The sequence below is a fragment of the Choloepus didactylus genome, assembly GCF_015220235.1.
Source record: "Choloepus didactylus isolate mChoDid1 chromosome Y unlocalized genomic scaffold, mChoDid1.pri SUPER_Y_unloc6, whole genome shotgun sequence".
Lineage (NCBI taxonomy): Eukaryota > Metazoa > Chordata > Mammalia > Pilosa > Megalonychidae > Choloepus > Choloepus didactylus.
This window is the reverse complement of record NW_023637628.1, coordinates 47,294-68,728: the sequence shown is the minus strand read 5'-3', so window position 1 is coordinate 68,728 and position 21,435 is coordinate 47,294. Positions and strand designations below refer to the sequence as shown.

The window sequence follows — 21,435 nt, the reverse complement described above, 5'->3', positions numbered from 1 at the left end:
TTTAATTGCATGAAATTTAAATAAATTTTATTATGCTTGCAAATCTCTGGGCTTTTATTTTTCTGGGAAATAGGAGAGCTTTAATCAGGATATAACAACTTTGTACTTCCAAGTTAATAAGAACAAAATACTAGCAACTGCTTGGATTTTTAACGAATCACTGAAATTATTTCCAAAGATAGATTTTCATTTTAAAATTGAACACATTTTTAAAAACCAATTATGTTTGCTGTTAAAACATTTACACTTTTAGAATATTCCTGTGCATGTTGCCAAGACTGTTAAGTAAACCACATGGATATCAACTGAAGGGCCTACCTCTAAAAAATAAGACATAATTTTAAAAATACAGTTGTAATTTTAAAATAAAAATTTCATTGGATTGTACCATATTTGAGCAAATAATAATTGAATTACTTAGAAGAAATGTCAATGTTCAGTTAACCAATTACCATACATTTTATGGGGTTTGAAGTTCATTGAGGCAGTTTTCCCACTTAAAACTGATGCATTTTAAACTCCCCCAGCCATACTGGCTCATTATTTCCATGAGGAAATAAACTGAGGTGAACTGGCAGTGTGTGGAGATGTTGGGCCTTTAAAGAGCAATACAAATTCCTATTTTGTCATTGTCTTTTGCAATGCAATATGCTTTTGTGGAAGACAATGAAAAATAGGGCAGTTGGCTATATATTTAGGATATTACAGACCTAAACATTATTCTTTACCTTTAGCATAGATAGGTTAGAATCATTGTTTCCTTTGCATCTTTTTCCAGTAGTGAAGCTTTTTCTCAAACTTTCAAGTGAGATTATTTAATTATAATTTTTAAATTAATAAACTGAATTTAAGTGAAAAGATGTCACTGAAATAAACCTAATTGTCATTTTAAACCCTTATGTGGGGGAAGGAAAACAGCAAGTTTATAAGATGCAAAAAGGACTTTTTAAGCAAAAATCTATGTAAATTCACACCAGAAGAGTTGTACTGAGTGTGTATTGCCATGAAATTAAGCAAATAGTAAAGTGGTCTTGAATAATTAAACCCATGTGTATTTCTTTGTTTGAATTGAAAGTCTTGAAATATGTGATAAATAAATGTAAAAATTTTGTAAGCTATCAAAGAGTACAGGTTGTTCATTGTAACATAGGGTTATTCATACTTGTCTGCTAGTTACATAAACTAGAACTGCTTTTAGAATATGGGACTCTGAACGGCTGTAATTGAACAATTACTGGCATCCTCAGCTGGAGCGCTGCAAATATTTTGGGTCTTACTTAAAACCAGATGCACTTTCACAACCTAAGAAAAAGGTGAATATCATCAAAAATTGCTCCTCTGATGAACTTTTGAAAAAAATTCAGTTAAACTCACTGGTGATCTTCAGGAACACTAGTCATGTGACTAAGTACTCTCTGATCCTTGATGACTACTACAATGACAGCACTCCAGCACCTTTCCTCACTGGCATGGACTTTCTCATGGAATGCTGCTGCATGGATGATCACTTCATTGCTTCGGGTGGGGATTAAGGTAGTCAAGGGGGGAAATACACAGTTTTTATTACCGTTCTTAACATAAAGCAACTTTCAACCTTTAAAACTCTTTATGAAAACTCTGGTTACAGCACTATAGTTCTGGTTGTAGGATGATTAAATGTTATATTCAGTGTTGGCCTCCCTTATCAGAACAAACTGTGCCATTAATCCTCTCACAGACATATATAAGGTAGACAGCAATCAACTAGATTTTGGGGGATGATTTTTTTTACTCCAAATAATATACTTTATTTCTCCAGCTAACTTTTCAATGATTCTAGCAGATGCCATCTAATATATTCATTATCTTGTTTCTTTCTTTGGCAATCTTGCTATGGCAGCAACTTGGTAAATAAGTGTGATTACATATGCACAACTCAGACGACTTAATAGGTTTAAAGTTAACAGTCAGTTGGTTATATTAGATTTCATAATAAATGTAATAGGAAGTATTTTTATTTTCCAGTACAGTTCAGTGGATTCCATTTGAACCAATTACTGCCAGAATTCAGGCAGGGTAGATTTGGTTCAACTTTTGATGGATTTGGCTCTAGGATAGTCTTGATTTTCAGTATCCTAGAACGTATTGAGTCTTCCCTACAATAAATACACTTTTCACATACCTCTAATCCTATGCTTCCTTGAAATATTAACATACTAGCTGAAGTGTTTACTAAGAAATCATAAGGGCCTGCAGGTGTGGGAGTGGAGATTAAAAACTTTACCTCCAGTATAAGGGAAAAGCAGATAGGCACTATGTATGAGAAGGCAGAAAATGCCAGGACTTCTTAGGCAACCCTTGGAATGTAATGTCTTCTCTGCCTTGTTGTACGTGCCACTGTGCCCTTTAAAACTTAACATGGACACCTCAGGTTTATGGACAGCAAAAATGGAATGACGTTTGTTTCCTGAGGCCCTCTCCACCAGGCACGGTAGCTTCGTGCTTCAGATGTCAGCCCAAGTCCTTGCTACCTCCTTTCCTGCTACCCATGGAGGAGGGTTTGTGCTGAAGCTGGAGCTCTTCATGCCTCAGGGGACTGCCCTTGCCTCCATTTTCCTCTCATACATTAGGTGAAATTGAGGTCCCAGCCTGGAAGGTCTGCAGTTTTGTTTTTTTTTTTAAGTAGGGAGGATTACAGGAAACTGGTTAGGTTTTGAATTTTTTTAGCCTAATTCCAAAGCATAAAAGAATATGTAGGAATTACGGGAGTCCAGAGGTCAACTTTTTTTATGATTTGTAGCCACCTACTGTGCCTGAATTGGTGCCTGTGTGAGGATTAAGCCCCTTAGTCTACTCTTGCAATTATTCAAATTACTGAAGTAAAAAAGAAATGCTTTTGTAATAACAATAAAAAAAATTGTCATCTTCCCTTTTGAAGGATTTGTATTGTATCATACTATGAGTGTATCTGTTCATTTTCTGTATAATCCTTTATTTTTGTATCAAGTGTTAGAATCACCTACCAGCAGATTTGTTGGATGGATCTATTTAATAAGCTCTGTCATAAGGAATTTACAAACTTGTGATCTGCTTGCATATGGTATATATAAGGCTTTTGTGTGGTGTTTATGACTGAACCATAAAAAAACCCAGCAGCCCCACAGGAAGTTAGACATGCTTAATATTAATAAATCAAATAACTACATCACAGTATGTGATTTTATCTGACCAGTAAAGTTGGGTAAACATCAGTGATTATTCTTTCATATCTATGAAACTATATTCAGGATTTTTAATAAGGATCAAGAGACCAAATAGTACTTGCCTTTCTTTACTGTACAGGGCAAGAAGAAATTGATAAACAGAGGCAGTATGAGTTAAATAAATGGCAGCAATACATTCCTGTACACTTTTTTATCCTGTGAGCTAGAATAAAGGTTCTAAGTACCTGGCTTTTGTGTCCATTTCCCAGTAATTAACACAACTAATTGTTTTTAGTCTTAAAAGACTAGGTCTCCAACCCTGCTGCTCAAACATCTGTACTTGATGTTTCTTGTTCGTTAATTGTCTCTGGGCACCAAAACGCATTATAGGCACTCTACTGCTGTGGTAAAAGACTGATAATAAGATCTTTGTACTTCCAACACCAGAGGACTTTACACTTCATGGCATATGCAACCAGTTTTGGAGATGCAGGGCTTTATCAATGCCTTCCCAAGCATAAAGAAAGCATGAATACCTTTAAGGCTGTAGCTTTGTTGTGAAGATTTGTGTATCCCCCAGTCTAGAGTAACTTAAGGCCAAATAACAAAATGGAATTCGAAGTATTCCAAATTTAAAAGGACCCAAAAAAGAAATGCCAGTTAGCCTCTTTGGCCCTGTGAAAAAAAGATCATGAAAAATGTATTTTATTGTAGTACCCTCTTCAGTAATGAGGTTATTTTTAGCCCTTATGGCCACTTTGATGTTGTGTGGAGAATTTTTTTAAAAGTCAATGTATTGTCATGGCATTCCATTTTTTCCCTCACATTTAATTTTTCCTCTGTAGAGCTAATTCAACATGCCTGTCTTAAAAAGTGAAAATTTTTTATTACTGTGAATTTATCTTTCCTTTAAACTCTTTCTGGAGGCCTGGTGTGCCCAAATTTGTTGCATGAAATGTTCAGTTTTCCCTGCATTTTCTACAGAAATAAGAGATTGCCTAAAACGAGAAGAAACAAAACTCCTGTAACTGACAAGTGTAATTTCTGTTATTCAGTAACTATCATTTGTGATGTGATTCTTCTATTAAAAATTAGGAAAAAATTTTCCCTTAATATGCATTGGGGTCACATTTAATGTGACCATATTTGATCTCTTAACATCTCACTTAAATGGTAACAATGATTACAATTCCCAAGTTCATTAAGAATACATAAGTGGTTACAATTTTATGATTTATATGAGCTTAATTTACAAGTGAGAGCATTTTCACTAAAAAAAAATTCTGTTCTCTGATTTAAGAACTTAGTCAAGAGTTTGGCTATTGATAGTCTACTGGCAAAAATTCAGTGGAGGAGATAATGGAAAAAATTACATACTTAACTTATTTTGCATCCTTTCACATGATGTAGGTTGAAATTGTACACGGTTTCACCCCGTTTAATTCAGCAAGAGCACTTTGTATTTGGTTATAAACTACAGTTACTTAGAACAAAAGCAATCTATGTCACTACTTTTGTGATTTCCCTGGCAAATAGGATGGAAAAGAAATCTTTGAAAGAATTAAAGATTCTTAGTTGAAAGTAATTATTTGTCAAGTTCCATCAGACAAACCTGTGTACAAAGGAGGGTATTTTTTTAATTAAGGATAAAATTTACCTTAAAGTAAAATTTACATAATAAAATGAACAAATCTTAAGTTTACAATGAGTTTGACAAATGTATGCAACTGTGTAAACACAAGACAGAAAACTTCTCTTCTGCCCCTTTGCAATCAATCCCCATCTCCCACCAAGGCAATCACTCACTCTTCTGTCCTGGAATAGTTTTTGTCTGTTTTTGAACTCCACATAAATGGAATCATACAGTATGTACTCATTTGTATCTACTTTCACTTAACATCATGTTTTGGAGATTAACTCATACTGCGTGTATAAACAGTTCATTCTTTGTTATTGCTGAGTAATAGTTCATTTTATGAATGTATCATAACTTTAACCATCCTTAAAGGAAGGGAAATTAACTATTTTCCAATTAGGATTCTTTTTAATGTTGGTTGCAAATCCTAATAGCTTTCTTTTGATTACTAGAAATAACAGGGAAGAAAATAAACTAGAGAGATTTCAACTCTTAAAAAAAAAAAATCAGATGTAAACGCCATCTCAAAACAAGGGAAGTGCAAATGCCATGCTAGCTGGTGCACCTGAGAGATGCTGGGGTTCTGAGTTAAGAGGACAAGGGAGGCTGACGTTCAGGTTTAGGCAGGAGTCTGAGACATGAGCTTCTTGGCTTCTTTTGGGAGGACACCTGGAAATGGTTTTCTCTTCAGCCACTTTGCAGAACACATTGTTGAAAACTCTTCTAGAGAAGAATCTTAGTGACTATCTTTAAAGAGGGAACTGCTTTTAGTAAATTGGGTACGTACACACATCTCTCTCTCTCTCTCTCCTGTCTCTTTCTACCTACCCCCTCCTCTCTCTCAAACTATCTTTTAAACAAATCTCTCCAACTTATTAAAACTGCAGGAGTTCTGGGCCAGTGATAGCAGCAGGGTTTGAATTTCACAAATGTGTACTGCTTTCTCACTTCCTGATCCTATTTCTGGGCAAGAGCCCATCTCCAGCCAGTTCAGTTTTTACAACAGAATGACACTGAATGCTAATTAATTCAACGTGACATCCGCTTCCTGCCTTACTGACAGCTGCCTACTTTGCAGCTGCCGTGAAAACACCACTACCTAAGACAGACCTGTGTCAGGATGAACACTGAAATATCAATTGTAATGCAAATATTAAAAACCAGCTCCTCTTTTGCTTTTCACAGAATCTGTTCTCTGGCTAGTTACAAAGACACAGTTGGCCGTACCCTGCCCCGAGAAAGAGGCATGGAAATCAAAGGAAACTGAGCCTGTTCCTGTCTTGCAGGAGGCAGAGAAACAAACCTACACCATATATATGAAACATCATGCAAATCACCCTCACTTACTGTAAGCTTGGATTGTGCAATCTAGGGGAGAGAGATAAGAGTGTTCTTTTGCATTGGGACCGAGCTAGGGAGGTCGCCTGCCCTGCGGCCTGAGGGTTTTGCCGAAGGAAGATGCAGGTGGCAAGCCCTGGGTCCCATCCCTGCCAGCTGCTGCTCTGTTTGCACTTTGAAGTCAGTAGAACAGTGTTCAAAGGTGTGACAGGGGCCACGGTACACATACACAAATGAGGACTGGGCCATGAGAGATGGAGGCATAGGAGGACACCAGGTCTCATTTAATAGACTTCTCAGGGCAATTTTAAGTTTACAGAAACATTGTGCAGAAGCTACAGAGAATTCCCTTTTGTCCCCCTTACCTCCCCCACACTTTCCCTATTGTTAATGTCTTGCATCAGTGTGGTCTATTTGTTACCACTGATGAAATGATTTTGATACATTGTTACTCACTGAAGTCCATAGATTACATTAGAGTTCATTCTTTCTGTTGCCCAGTTCTATGCATTTTGACAAATATGTGACAGCGTCATACAGAATAATTCCACTGCTCTCGAAATAGCCCGTGCTTCCTCTCCCCCTCTCCCTGGACCCCTGGCAACCACTGCTCTTTTTACTGTCTCTATAGTTTTGCCTTTTTTCATATGTCTCATAATTGGAATCATACAGCATGTAGCCTTTTCACACTGGCTTCTCTCACTTAGCAATATGCATGTAAGTTTCCTCCATGTCTTTTGGAAGCTTGATAGCTCATTTCATTGCAAAATAATATTCCATTGTATGGATGTGCCACAATGTGTTTATCCATTTACCTATTAAAGGACATCTAGGCTGCTTCCAATAATTTTTGGCAATTATGAATCGAGCTTCTAAACATGCCCGTTTTCAGGGTTTTGTGTGGGCATACATTTTCAACTTATTTGGGTAAATTCTGGGGAGCTTGCTGACTGGTTCATACTGCAAACCCTTGTTAAGTTTTGTAAGACACTGCCAAACTGTTTTCTAAAGTGACTGCATCCTTTTGTATTCCCACCAGCAGTGGATGAGTTCCTGTGGCTCCCTGTCCTAACCAGCATTTGGTGTTGTCAGGTGGTCTTTTTTTTTTCAAGATTTTAGTCATTCTGATACATGCGAAGTGGTATCCCATTGGGGTTTTTATTTGCAGCTCCCTATTGGTGTTATGAAGTTGAGCATCTTTTCATGTGATTACTTACCATCTATGTGTTTTGTTTGGTGCAGCATCTCTTCAGATCTTTTGCTCACTTTTTCGTTGGGTTATTTGCTTTCTTATTGCTGAGTCTTAAGAGTTCTTTGTATATTTTAGATACAAGTCCTTCATCAGATGCTGTAAATGTTTCACAGATATTTTCTCCAAGTTTATGGTTTGTCTTTTCATTCTTTTAGCAGTGTCTTTCACAGAGCAGAAATTTTTAATTTCAAGAAGTCTGACTTGTCTTTTTTTTTTTTTTTTTTTTCCTTTCATGGATTGCTCTTTTGGTGTTCTATCTAAAACCCCATCCTCAAAACCCAGGGTCACCTGGATTTTCTCCTTTGCTATCTTCTAGAACTTTTATAATTTTGCTTTTACATTTGGATCTATGATCCATTTTGGGTTAAATTTTGTAAAAGCTGTAAGGTCTGTGTCTAGATTCATTTTTGTTGCATGTGCATGACCAGTTGTTACAGAAACATTTGTTGAAAATCCTACCCTTTGCTCCCTTGTCATAGATCACTTGACTGTATCTGTGTGCATCTATTTCTGGGCTTTCTATTATGGTCCATTCCCCTATGTTCTGGTTTGCTAATGCCACCATTTCGCAAAACAACAGAAATGGATTGGCTTTTATAAAGGGGGTTTGTTTGGTTACAAAGTTACAATCTGAAGGCCATTAAGTATCCAAGGTAAGTTATCAACAACAGGGTACCCTCACTGAAGGATGGTCATTGGCGTCCAGAAAACCTCTCTTAGCTGGGAAGGCACGTGGCTGGCGTCTGCTTGCTCCTAGGTTGTGTTTCAAAATGGCGTTCTCCAAAATGTGTCTGTTAACTGCATCTCTCCGAGCTCCTTCTGTCTGAGCTCTTATAGTGCTCAGGTATAGGTCACACCCTAATCAAAGTTGTCACTCACAGTTGGGTGGATCACATCTCCATGGAAACAACTTAATCCCAATATACCACAAGAGTGGATTAAAAGATCATGGTTTTTTCTTGGAGGACATAATATATCTAAACTGTCACACCCTATTTGTCTATTAATTATTTTACCAAGACCACACTCTCCTGGTCACTGTGGCTTTATAGTACAACTTGAAATCAGCAGGCGCCAGGCCTTTAGTTGTTTCTCCCCATCAAGGTTGTATTGGCTATTCTGGATCTTCTGCCTCTCCAAACAAACTTCATCTTTTTTAATTTTCTTTTTGTTTTCTTGTTTTTGCAACCCTTGTGTCAAGGTCCAAATAAACTTTAGAATCACATTGCCAAGATCAGTATCTTCCTAGGAAGCTCTGAGATTGGAAATTGTCTCACATGCACCTCAGACGAGCTGTATCTCCTCAAGGAGGGGCTTACAGTTTTATAGCCCCAGCTGGGCGACACTCAAGCTGAAAAGGGTAGGCTAGCTTGGGGATCTCCCAGGTCCTGTGGGTTTCTGAGAGTTTGTGATTTCATGTTGCATTTTCTTGCATGCAGCCATGTGCTCACTCAGCAAACACCAAGTCCCTGCACTAGCTCCGTGTGTGAAACACATGAACAAGAATCACAACACAACACAGGCAATGGCACGAGGATGGGAATGTGGGAATTCAGACCATCATGCACTTAAAAGTGACAGAGGAGAGTGTGTGATAGTTCTAGGATAGAAAGAGCAATTCTGAGCAGCACTTTTCTCAGTTCCTCCCCTGTCATCTGCCCACCTTGGCTCCGTGGCTATGCACCATTCCTAGAGCATGTCTTCCAGCTTCCAGATCCCTGTTGGTGAAGCTGCTGTACGCCTTTCCGTGTCCTACCCATGGGGCCACATCAGCCACCCTTCCAAGCCCGAGCAGTGAGTGCACCCTTCTCTCATCTTTCCTTGAACAAGTCCCTGAGCCCCTTGTTTATGACTCTTTCTGAGCTCAGTCAAGTCACCCAGCAGAGGAGGAAACAACTTAGAAAGACACCAGTGGGCAAAGAATGTGCAGAACATGAGGCACCTCCTTGGCTGCCAGGAAAATGAGAGTTGAAACATCAGTGTGATGCCACTGCTCTGCTCATCCCTCAGATGTCTCATACACCATCCTTGGTGAGGACGTGGAAGAAGAGTCCTCTCTTGGAGCAAGCACACATTGATACAAATCATTGGAGGGATGTCTGGTGATATCCACCAAAACATAACGTCCACATGCCCTTTGAATTAGCTATTCAACTCCAAGACATCTAGCCTAAAATAAAGGTTCTTGTGTGTGCACAAAAATGCTTACAACATCGTCTGAAGCCAGGAATCCATCATGGCACATGTGGTTAAACACACCACTTAATCATTCAGTTGAAGAAGATGGAGGCAAACTCGATGTAAGACATGGAGCACTCTGCAAAGAATCCAAAAGAAAACAAGAACCACACTGGCAGGAGATGCATCTAGTATTTAAAATAAAATCCCTACTTGTAAGCATGAGTGTCAGAGTGTGTTTGCACACACGTGTGCATATTTGAGATGTTCAGAGAAATGTCTGCAATGGTGACTGGAGCTAATAACTCTCCATAGTTACTTGGAGGGGAGGTGGGACCAGAGAGGATTTGAGGGGTTAGAAACATACCACCTCTATTTCTTCTTGTTCTACTCGTAGAATGCATGTGTGCTTTGTGATTTAAAGGAGGAAAACTTAAACGAAGGTTGAACCCAGTGGAGTCTGGAAGCTCACTTGTCCACTTGTCCTTGGGGTGGGAGGTAAGAGGACTCAGAAAGGGGGGTGTTCACCCCAGTCTCGTTGGGGTGGAGCCTGGTGGCCAGGAGCGAGCCAGACAGCCAAGGGGAAATACCAGAAGCCAACGAGGGGTGCAGGTGAGAGATGAACTTCCCGTTGATGTGTCCTCCAGCTCTGCCGCCAGACCCGCTCTGGACAGGGGCCTCAGGGGCCCCAAGGACCCCACTGCTCAGGTGGTGGCTGCCTCCTCAAGGAATAAGACTCTTTCTCCAGAAGGTACCCCTCCACACACATGGAGAGGGAGGGCCAGGGAGGGAGCGTCACTGGGGGGTCAGGGAGGGATGTCAAGGAGAGGAGTCCATCAGGGAGGGTCAGTGCAAAAGGGTGGGTCAGGGAAGAGGGTCAGGAAGAGGGGTCAGAGAAGGGGGGCAGTGAGAAAGGGTCAGGAAGGAGAACAGGGAGAAATCAGCATGGGCAGTCAAGGAGAGTGGGTCAGCGAGGGAGGGTCATAGACAGAAGCTCAGAGAAGAGGGTCAGTGAGAGACAGTCAGGGAGGGTCACTCATAGGCACTTCAAGGGGCACCCAAGTAGGGGTCTTTCCTGGGACACCATGAGGGGCACTGTCCCTCCCCTTCACCGCTGCCCCTGCTGGACCTCTCCCTGGGATGTGTCCTCCCCTTGGCCAGTGCACTGGACATCTCAAGGTTTTGGCAACCTTGTCACAGAGTTCCCCAGACCAGGGCTTCCCAACCTTGACACAGGACATTTGGGGTGGTGATTCTTGCTGTGAGGCTGCCCGTGCCTTGTAGGGTTTTGACAGCATCCCCAGTCTGCACCCACCACATGCAGAATGTACCCTCCCCATCCTCACAACCCCAAACAGCGCTACATATTGCCATGTGTCCCCTTGGGGGAGGGACAGAATCACACCCCCTAACTCAGCACCACTTCCCTGGATGCCTGTGTCCACCGACCGAGGATATCAACTCTTACCATCAGGTACCGAGTGACTCGATGAAAGGGAAATGCTTGGTAAACTGTGGTGTGCTCTACAATTACTAACTAGTTCAGCCACCAAGGCTGGAATGGAAAGAAATAGAGAGAGACATCCACTGCAGAGAAATTGAGGGAGCCTTCTGGGGTTCAGAGGCTCAGTGGTTAAAAAAGGGAGGGGGCACAGACAAATAGCAGTGGTGGGAACAGCATCGAGGCTGGTGGAAAAGTATAAGCTCGGCCATTGGCTCTCAACACATGCCCTGTCCTGGGGCCCAGGCCATGGGCAGGGTGACAGTGGATGTCCACTTGCAGGGCAAGTTGCAAAGCCAAAGTGATGGACTTCTGCTTCTCCAGCTCCTGGTGGCCCCAGGTGTTCCTTGGGGGGCTTCCTTACCCCCATCTCTGCCTCCGTCATCACTCAGTCATCTTTTTTGTGCATCTATGTGTCTGTCTCCTCTTCTGTCTGTGGTAAGGACACCAGTATTTTTATTGAGGACCCAGGCTTCTCTGGTATGACCTCATCTTAGCTGATTGCATCTGCAAAGAGCCTATTGCCAAGGAAGGTCATGTCTCGGAGGTTCCTGATGGACATGAGTTTGAGTGACCCCCAGGGAAACTGAGCTTTGTGGAGGTAACCCCTTGGCTGGCTGCTGGGTGGTAGAGCTAGTGCCCGCTCCTGGTGACCTTTGAGGTTGGGGGATGGCTGAGGGAACCTGGGGCCTTGGGTGGCAGCCAAAGGGGCCACATCTGGGAAGCTGGAGCTGCCCCCATGCAGACGGAGGTTTGGGGTCAGGTGACTGGGAGGCAGGTGGAACCAGGCAGGCCATGGAGGGGGAGCAGGAGATGGGCCCATCCTTAGAGAGAGGGGCAGCCGGCTATCGATCAGACATTGGTCGGGAGGGATGATGAGGCCACATTCAGCTGCAGCACAGAACAGGGACAGATGGAGAGAGACACAAAGAGAATGGGGGAAGGAGGAGATCGGGAGGAAGAGCAGAGAGGGAGAGAGACGAAGGAGAAGGAAAAGAAGTCATGGATGAAGGAAGCAAAGGACAAGCTCCATGCTGCCAAGATAAGCTCTGGACCCCCCAAATCACTCGCATCATCATCATCAGTTGTAGGATTGGCTCCAAAACCTCGCTGTTGCCACCCTCTGTTTTGAAACATCCAGGACTTCTCGCCTCTTCTCCTCGGTGCTGCCAGGTTTCACTTCTGCTCTCGGGAGCAGCACACAGGGTAGGGGTATGCTGGCTATGACTTGGAAATCTTTGGGGAAAGCCAAGTTTGGGGGCAAACTGCAGACTGTCCTTGATCTCCACAGGCACGAAAACCCTCCAGAGATGCAGTCAGTGCCTCCAACCGCCGTCTGCTCCAACGACACTCCGTGGGGGAAACAAAAACAAAAACCCAAGAATCCCAGCAGAGAAACCCAGCCTGCCCTGAGGTGCCCAGCTCAGGGCTTCCTGAGGTTGTGTTGGCCTTTTCCCCACCGTGTGCTGAGCAGCAGGGGCAGCCCCGGCTCCAGGACACATGGGTGGCGGCTTGGTGGGGCAACGGCTTTCCAAAGAGTACAGAGAGCCCCTCGCGCTTCCTGCCTCCTTCTGCCTCTTCATCCCCCAGCCAGGAGAAGTTCACCCCCAGCACAGCCTCTGGATCCTCGTGCTCAGCATCAGGAGCCTTTGGAGTGGGCTTCGCCAGATGAGGGATACAGGGACACGCCACGTTATTCCCAACAGCCCTGAGTGGAAGCAACGCATGCACCCACCCAGAGAGGAATGGATAAATACAGCATGGTCACCTTGTGCAGTGGACTGTCTCTCCCCCCAGGAAGAGGGATGAAGTTCTGAGCCACCCTGCGAGGGGGACAGCCCTGCAAACCAAAAAGGCCCCATATTGTGCAATTCCCATTTAAATGAAATGCCCTGAATACGCAAATCCATAGAGATGGAAAGTAGACTAGGGGTTCCCAGAGGCTGGGAGGAGGGGATGGATGTGGGGTTTCCTTTTGGGGTGATGAAAACGTTCTGGAGCGAGAAAGTGTTGATGCTGCACAAGTGTATGAATAAGCTAAAAACCACTGAATTGTCCTCTTTAAATAGGTGGACTTTGTGCAGATAATATTGCATAAATCTTTTCAAAGGAGAGAGTCAGTGACCCTCGGTGATCCGCAGTCGTGGATCTCAGACCCGTGTTCATTTTTTTGCAAACCCTAAAAAGGAAAGGGGTCCCGCCGCCTGCCTCAGAATGCGTGACCACTGGTTCCTTGGCTTTCAGCATTTGGGTGCAAGTCCTTTAAAGAGAGCCGCCTCTGCCACCGAGCTGGCCAGGGAACAGCAACTTTTTTGCTTTGTTCATAAAATTTCCATCCTGCCGCCTCAGGTTCAGACCACAAGTGCCACACGTCTGAGGGCAGCCGGTGTCGGTTAGAGGTGATTTCTTTATTAACCATCCGTGCTGCTGGCGGCCCGAGAGCCCCAGGACCCTCAGATCTTCCCCCCACCACCCCGTCTGGCAAGAGTGCCGTGCTCCGCAGCACGGATGGGTACCCTCTATTCTGAGATGACGCAAATGAAAAGCAGGGGCAGAGGTCAGAGGGCTGGAACGCAGACCCCATGTCTGTCTGTCTGCAGCCCTCCTCCCTCACACCCAGCTCCAAAGCAGATGCCCTTGCCCACCGCCTTTCAGAGACCACAGAGTGCAGATGTGTGTTCTCCAGAGGCATGCAGCTGAGAGATTCTGCAACAAAACCCAGTGCATTTGCAGCTCTAAGGGGAGAAATGGAGAGAGCCCCCTCTTCCCTGCCAGTGCCACTCTGAAAGTGGAACTCTACAGCACAGTCCATTTTCAGAATTGATGTACTATCTTCAACTCTGTCCCCCCACCCCCCACCCCTTATCTCCTAGACCCCCATGAGAGACAGTCTCTAAAGCTATCAGCAGCCACCTGGCTGGCTTGCTAGCTCTTTCTTTCTTCTTCTTCTTCTTCTTTTTTTTTTTTTTTTGTTTTGTTTTTTTGTCTCCAGTAAGCTTTAATTGTGTCTCCCTCTGGGATGCATCTTCCTCTTTGTGATTTGCGCTCCCACCAATGAGAACCCAACATGCATGGGTCTGTTTTTCCTTCTGCAGTGGAGAGTGGGCTGGGGTGACCAGAGGTGGCCCCAAATAGCTGCAGGCTTCACACCTGGGTGTGGACAAGTGGAGCAGAAAATTTCATTCTCATAGTGAAACTTGTGACCATTTTAAAATTAGTTGGAGGAAGCTCTTTCTGCAGTTTCTTGCAACAGATGGTGGATCTCCTAAGGGAGAAGTACAAGCACGGGGCGATGGGTTGAGATGTGACTGACGATGGAGACAGAGGTTTGAGGGTACGTGGTGGCCTCTCTGGCACATATGCCATGTGCTTCCTGCTGAGGAGCTGTGCAGTTGACAGCCCCCCCAGGGACCTAACCACCCAAGCCCAGTCCTCCAGTCACAGCCAGAAATACAGGAAGCCTTTGGGGCTTGCATGGCAGCAAGCAGTGAGCTCAGCATGAGGCTACAGGGTGGCCCACCTGCCCAGATGAGCTCCAGGACCCACATTCTGGATTCAAGAGCCCCAGCGTCTTGCACGCACAGTCTCCAAGGACTGTCAGGATAAAAATGGAAAAAGCAAACAGATAAAATCCCTCAGCCACCTGCAAACTAGCAAAGCAATCATCCAGGACCAAGTAAGAAGCAGAATAAGCCAAGCACCCAGCAGCCCTGAAACAGAGACCCAGGACTCCACTGGGCATGAAGAAGGCTCCTCAGCTCTCCCTCAGAGCCTGCTGACTTTGAGTTTACGCATTTTCTTGCAGGCTTGAGTTTCTGGAGGAAGGGCTCCTCAGCACAGCCAGAAGGGGATCTGATGACCTGGTGAGCACAGACCAGATGAAAACACAAGAAAACTTATCTGAGAGACCTAACTGCAAGCCAGAGGCACAGCAAGCCAGGGGCCAGCTGTCCTATATAGAGAAACTGCAGCAGAGAGAGCCCAGCGTTGAGATCCACTGGGCCAGGTGGTGTCCTCTTCACACTGACCCTGGAGAGTCAGTCCCCTTTTGGCAACTTCAGTTGCCCCATCTGCAAAACACAAACAGGTACCTGCCCACCACCTGCCTTGTGGCAAGGATGGAACAGGGCAATGGATTAAGGACCCTGCAATCTATAGCTCAGGGAATATATACCAGTTACTACTATTTGTACTATGTATTATTACTGCATTGACATGCAGTATAATGGCAGCAGAGCAAGGCTCACTGCATGAGCAAAGGCTCAACATCCAGAGACAGTGTAGCTTGGTGATTTGGAGCTTGGCTTCTTTCAAACCTCAGCTCTGCAGTTGAGCCTCTCCAAGGTAGCAGTTCCTTCTGTAAGAGGCTCCTGTCTTAGCTGGGACACCTCCTCCACTGCAGGGGCCAGGCTTGACACTGCACAGTGTCAGGGAGAGCAGAAAGAGGTCTCAAACTGACTGGGCAAGCAGCTGTGGACTTGCAAGGATTGAGCCTGAGCCAGTGGGAAGTGAGATGGACAGGCTACCTCTCACACACCTCTCCTTCATCTCCTCTCTTAGATTCCTGGCTGCTGTGGCAAATACCATGTGCTCGGTTGGCTTAAACTGTAGCAAGTCATTGGTTCATGGTTTAGATGCTGGAAGACTGGCGTCTCCCAGGGATGGTAGCGATCTGGCCAGCTGGTCATCTGTGGATTCCTTGGCTTTTCCGACCGTTGGCAATGTCCTGTCCTTTGTCTTCTGCATTCCATTGACTTGCAGCCTCCAACTCCTGTCCATGGCTTTCTTTTACTGTGTCTGAATTTCTTTTGCCTATAAAGTCCTCAAGGGATCCAAATTAAGACTGCTTATCTTAATTAATTAAGGGATCTAAATTAAGACCATGTGTCTAAATGGGGTACTTGGTTCAATCCATCACACCTCCCAGTGCTGCCTTCATTCTCTGCTCTTCCCACAGTTCCCCTTGCACAGCATCGAGCATTGCTCTATTCCTGATCATTAGACAATTGGGACTTGATCATTATCCCACCATGGCCTCCGGCAGGGCCTGGAAAGCCTGCCCACCAGCAACTCCATGCACCGAACCAATTGTCCCTCAGCATCTCTCTCCCACTTGCCCAGACATGAACCGTATCCTTGTCTCACTCTACTTTCATCAGTGCAAAAGTATCCAATCTTGCTATCTTCCTCCTCATTTCCCTCTTGTCTTCCTACACATTATGAACCAAAGTATGCTATCCCAAGTCTACTGATCTTGCACATTCAATTCTGCAACTTTACAAAAACAAACTAAAAACATAGGTGTGTGCTTATACTTATGAACCTTCTAATCATGTTCATTTCATGTACTTACAATTTTTCTAGAAGACAGTGGGTTGATTCTGATTGATATTGACCAAGGGCACACAGCTTAAAGGATTTGGGAGAAGATTAAATGACATCATATATTGCTGAATGATGAGGTTCTATTTACCATAGGTGTGTTTGACAGATTTATGGATGTCTCCATCCCAAAAGAATTATAAGGAAAGTAAAGTTCTTCACCCTGAAATGGGTCAGCTTTCCAAAAAAGTGAGTTATCCAAAAGACTCATTCCCTGAAGTGACTAGGTAGTTGAAGTTTTACTGATATTCATTCAGTCAGTCAGTCAGTCAGTCAACAAATACTCATTGAGAGCCTTCAAGTGCTAGGCTGAGGATCCCACAGCAAATATATCTCAGGGAGCTGAGAATGTGTTAAATTTTGAACTGTAATAAAAGGGGCATGTGATGAGCTCAGAGAGGGTCATAAATGAAAGATTTGGGGGCTCACTCAAGGAAAGATGAGAGAAGGCTGCCAGAAGCATACTGCTTGGTGCTGGAATAGCGGTTCAATGTGGCCTTGTGGAGAGGACACAGAAAGGCATGTGGTGGCTTCACCACAATGGAGAAGGCCTGGAAGCTGGAAGGCATACACTGAGAATGGTGCATAGCTGAGGAGCCCAATGAGGCCAGGTAAGAGGAGAGGAATGGAGAACAAATTTGGAAAAATGAGGTGGGGCCACACTGCGCTGAGTACTAAACCCCTGTGTGTAGGTGCATGTCCTGTAGGCTGGGGATCTACAGCTCTCTGTGCACCCCAACTCACACATGCAGGACTTGCTCCCACCAAGCATCAGGATGACAGCCTGGTGGTACCTCTGCCCCTTGCTCCTTCCCCCCAACCAATTTTCTGAAGTCAAGGGATGAGAATGGGTCTGATTTCCAAAGACACCTCATCAGGCCTGTTCACCTGGGCTTTAGCATCCCAACGGTGGTTAAGGATGGGTGGGGAGGGCTATACTGTGGACATTTATGCAGTGGAGTGAGCCATTGCCTTGCATTTAGACCAAGCTTCTGGTGGGACATTTGTTGTTCGTTGTTTGTTCATTTGCTACCAACACCTCCAAGGGCTGCTCTGGACAAGCACTGGAGAGAGCCTGAGCTGGGGCTGTGTCCCCTGCAAAGGCAAGTCTGAATCTGAATCCCCAGGCCAATGAATGTGACTATATTTAGAAACAGGATCTTTGAAGATGCAATAGTTAAGATGAGGTTCATCCAATATAACTGGGGTCCTTGTAAGGAGAGGACATCTGAGGTGCCCCACACTTCACTCAAAGCATCTTTCCATTCCCTCAAAAAGGTTGTGGCATCCTGGGTAAACATCCAACTCAACATCATGCAAAATCCTGTCTTAAAGCATCCTGAAGATGAGACCTTGCTCTCCAACCGAAAGTTCCCATCCAATGAAACACTAGGTCACGGTGTCAAATGTGGGCACCCTCTCGGAGAGCAAGAAAAGATATACACCATGCTTTTGTTTTCCTCATACATTCATCTTTAAGGCTCTTTTCCCCAGCATTCCAATAAAGAGAAATAAGATGCTCTGCAGGTTGATATAAGGACAGCAAGTGAAGGACCAAAGCAATCACTGGGATATGTAAATCCAAAAGAACCGTGAAGCTGCCTTCGTGTGGCAAACTACAAAGGAAACAAAACCAGATAGGCAGGAGCTGCTGGGCCAGAAGTGGAGCACCACAGGGGCCCCTTCTGCCCGTGACAGGAGGCAAGAGTGGAGCTCGCAGATTTCCTCACTTCTTGGTGATGAAGGAGGAACAGCTGGAACTTGAAGATAAGCAGAAGAAAACAGAAGTCCCAGGGTTAGACCTTGATTTGCAGCAGCCAGAGCCTAATGTCTACTGCCTCTGAGAGGTTCTGTTTTCCTGACTGTTTGACAGAGTCATTTAGAATCATGGGAGTGGGGCAACCTCCCAGCCTACTGCGTTGAACCTCCAGGGGCCACTTTAGCCCTGCACCAACCTTTACTAGATTGCAAAACATGAAAAGCAGATGCAGCTGGGAAAGGGGTTAGGTTTCCCAAAGTCTCCAGGCACTGGGTGGAGGAGCTGGAAGACAAGACTGATAATTCTTCCCTGCTGGGAGCTCAGAGCCTGCTCTTTGGAGCCCAGGATGCTTGGAGACTGGGGAGGAGCAGAAGCTGGGACCCTCTCCTGGAGTCACTCCTCACATATCAACATAACTAAGATGACAAGAGATTCTGGGGACAGATTTAGGAAAGCATCTGCTGGGATCATGAGCTTACCCAGGGTTGCAACTGCCTTCTAGAGAGAAGCACCTATCCCTGCTCCTGCGTTAACTGTGTTAAACTGCGAGGCGGTTGCCAAAACAGGGTTAAGCCTGGTGCAAGGATTTTATTAGAGGGAACCAAGAGAGGGTAGGGACGAGGCAGGTGCTAAAAAAGGATTCAACATGCAAGGATTTTATTAGAGAAAGTGTTGGTGTGAGAGAGAGTGGAGAGGGAGCCTGGGAAGGCTGGGAGATTGGCTGACCTGGATGCAGGATTGCCTCCAAGAGAAGGATGGATGGATGGAGGGTGGGAAAGTGTCCAGACTTCCCTGTGGTCTGAGGAAGGGTCTTAAGGCTGTCTGAGGAGTTCAGGTCTCCCAGGAATGCACCTGTGTCCATCGCTGGGGAAGGGGGGAGCAGCTGGGGGCCGCCGGCAGCTGTGCAAATGTGGAGATGGAGGTCAGAGCTCAGGGGTTGGGGCCCCTCACTGCTGCAGCCACCTCCTCCTGCACAATTAAAGCCAACATGAGAATCACAAAAGTCTAGATAAAACTCCCTCTGGAAACTGGAGGCCCCTTTTTTCTATGAACACCATCCCCCAGCAAGTCTTCCCGTGTCTGACGCAGCATTGCCCCTCCTGCCCCTTTCTGGGGTCTTTGCCTTGGAAGACCAGGAGAGGGGGCTTCATGAAAAGGATGTGGGGTCCAAGAGGTGTGGGGTCCTTGTTACCGTCACAACAGATCTTGAACCAACCCAGACCCTTGCCCACGTCGCTGGGCTTTCCCACCACACTGGTCCATTTAAACATAGTGGTACACCTTGGAAAGGTGTGCAGAGCCAACGGTATTGGCAACACACAGTGGCCCTGGAGGATGTCAGCATCGGGCAAGACCAGGGAAGGCTGAGCCGAGTCTCTGTACCAGCTTTGCAGTTTTTCTGTGAATCTCTAATTCCTTCAAAATGAAGAGTTTAAGTAAAAGCCAGAGGCTTAAATAGCATGGCATGGAAACTCCTCTCTCCCCTCCTCTCTCTCTGTAGGGAGTTTTTAATTTGTTTCTTTATCCTTTTTTATTTTGGTGAAATTCACATCACAAAATTCACCATTTTAAAGTAAACACGTTGGTGGCATTTAATAGGTTTGCAATGTTGTGCAAACATCACCACCGTCTCATTTCAAAACTTTTCATCTTCATCTCTGTACCTGTCTGTTGCAGAAGACAGAAAATAAAACACATCTTTTAAATTCTCAGCTGGTAAGAGACAGCAACGTGCAGATTTGTCCTAAGAGAGCAAGCAGCTCATTTGCTCAGCAGGTGCCCATTGGCTCACAGGTTTGCGCTGCTGTTATCACCTTTGCATGAGGAGCCTGTGCCTCAGGCTGACAGACGGACAGACGCGGAACAGGAGACAGCTCCAGCGGCCTCACCTCGGGCTCAAAGACCCCACCAAGGTAAGAGCTGACCCAGGTCCCCTGGCAAGCAGGATGAGGAAACAGGCTCATGGAAACCTTTGAGGGAAATAAATGAAATATTCTTTTAAAATTTTGGCCAACAAAAATCACCAGATGTTTGGCCAACAAAAATCACCTACTATTTTGTTGTGTTCAGATTATCGGATACCCCATGAGAGTCAATAAACAGTAAATGTGGAAAACAGTTGTGGAGCTACTTTGGGAAATCAAGAGAGAAAAAAAGGTGCAAAATGCAAATGGCAATGTTGAAACAAATCAGGTATTTTGTCTTCCTGGTGGTTTTTAGCATGAAGTGGCCCCAAGTCCTGGGTACCTGTTGTCAGCCTGAAGTGAATGTCCTTGTGGGATGCGTGTGTGCACTTTCTAGGGGACAGGAAAGCTGTTCAAGTTCCAGAAACCTGCTGGGCATGAGTGTTTGGGGATCCAGGTGTGCTTTTCTGCATCGTACCTTAATTTCACAAAAGGCTTGAAGCAACTACAAAACAAGAGTTTTTAGGCTTCCCTTCCATCGTAACTTATATATCTTGTAAATAAATTTAAAAAACAAAGCAAAATGAACTGTCTGCCAAAGGCCTTAGAGCATCATGGAAGGCATGGAGGTTGTTTGGCCGGTAGGAGGAGGAAGAGGAGAACTTTCTCCCGGCCCTGAGACCCACTTGTCAGACAAGGCCTGGACCCTGGGGGGATGTGGGGTGTCTGAGGGACAGGAGCTCATGGCTGAGGTGGGACGCCTGCGCCAGCCCACTCAACACGCCCCTTTCGGGGTCTTCTCCCTTTCCTCGGTGCTCGGAGTAATGCTCACACTCACTGAGAATTTGTTGGGCTTGAAACCCATCATCAAATTCCACTTACATGGTATATCTCGGGTGAGCAATTTCTCAGTGACAGTGAGCAAATTAGACATTTCCAGGGGCCAGTGGGAGGGAAGGGGGGAGTCCATGCTTAATGCACACAAACTTTATACTTGGGGTGACAGAATTTTTGGAAATAGAGGTGGTGGGAGCACATGATTGTGAAAGTGCTTCATGCCACTGAAATGTACACTCAAAAATAGTTCAAACAGCAAATTCTATCTGTGTGTATATATATATATATAGAGAGAGGGAGAGAATTTGGTAAATATATATACTCACATGTACACATATATATATATATATATATAACCATAATTTTTTTTAAAAAAGGAGGAAAGGAAGAGTTTGCTTAACCATTTAAAAATGACAGAGCTTGTAAATATAATTATTTATTACAGAAATTATAAATTTAATTTATA

The 21,435-nt window shown here is 44.6% G+C and overlaps 2 protein-coding genes across 6 annotated transcripts in view; one reads left to right on the top strand and one right to left on the bottom strand.

Moving 5' to 3' along the window:
* LOC119525979 overlaps positions 1-21,435 on the bottom strand; it is a 41,998-nt gene that overhangs the window by 6,576 nt on the left and 13,987 nt on the right. Inside the window, exons 4-5 of the mRNA XM_037824753.1 lie at positions 20,043-20,198; positions 18,955-19,128 (exon numbers count right to left, since the gene is read on the bottom strand). Of these exons, the coding sequence (XP_037680681.1) occupies positions 19,060-19,128; positions 20,043-20,198 (225 nt within the window). The 3' untranslated portion in view covers positions 18,955-19,059. The remainder of the gene's footprint in view (positions 1-18,954; positions 19,129-20,042; positions 20,199-21,435) is intronic.
* LOC119525977 (P2Y purinoceptor 8-like) overlaps positions 1-21,435 on the top strand; it is a 63,071-nt gene that overhangs the window by 39,965 nt on the left and 1,671 nt on the right. Inside the window, exons 2-3 of one of the 5 annotated variants that reach the window (XM_037824749.1) lie at positions 20,023-20,141; positions 20,299-20,421. The exons of 1 other annotated variant lie outside the window; for it this stretch is intronic. The gene's annotated coding sequence lies outside the window, so the exon portion shown is untranslated. Of the gene's footprint in view, positions 1-16,898; positions 17,081-19,723; positions 20,142-20,298; positions 20,422-21,435 lie in introns of those variants that run through there. 3 more of the 5 variants (XM_037824751.1, XM_037824748.1, XM_037824750.1) reach the window with 3 other exon arrangements.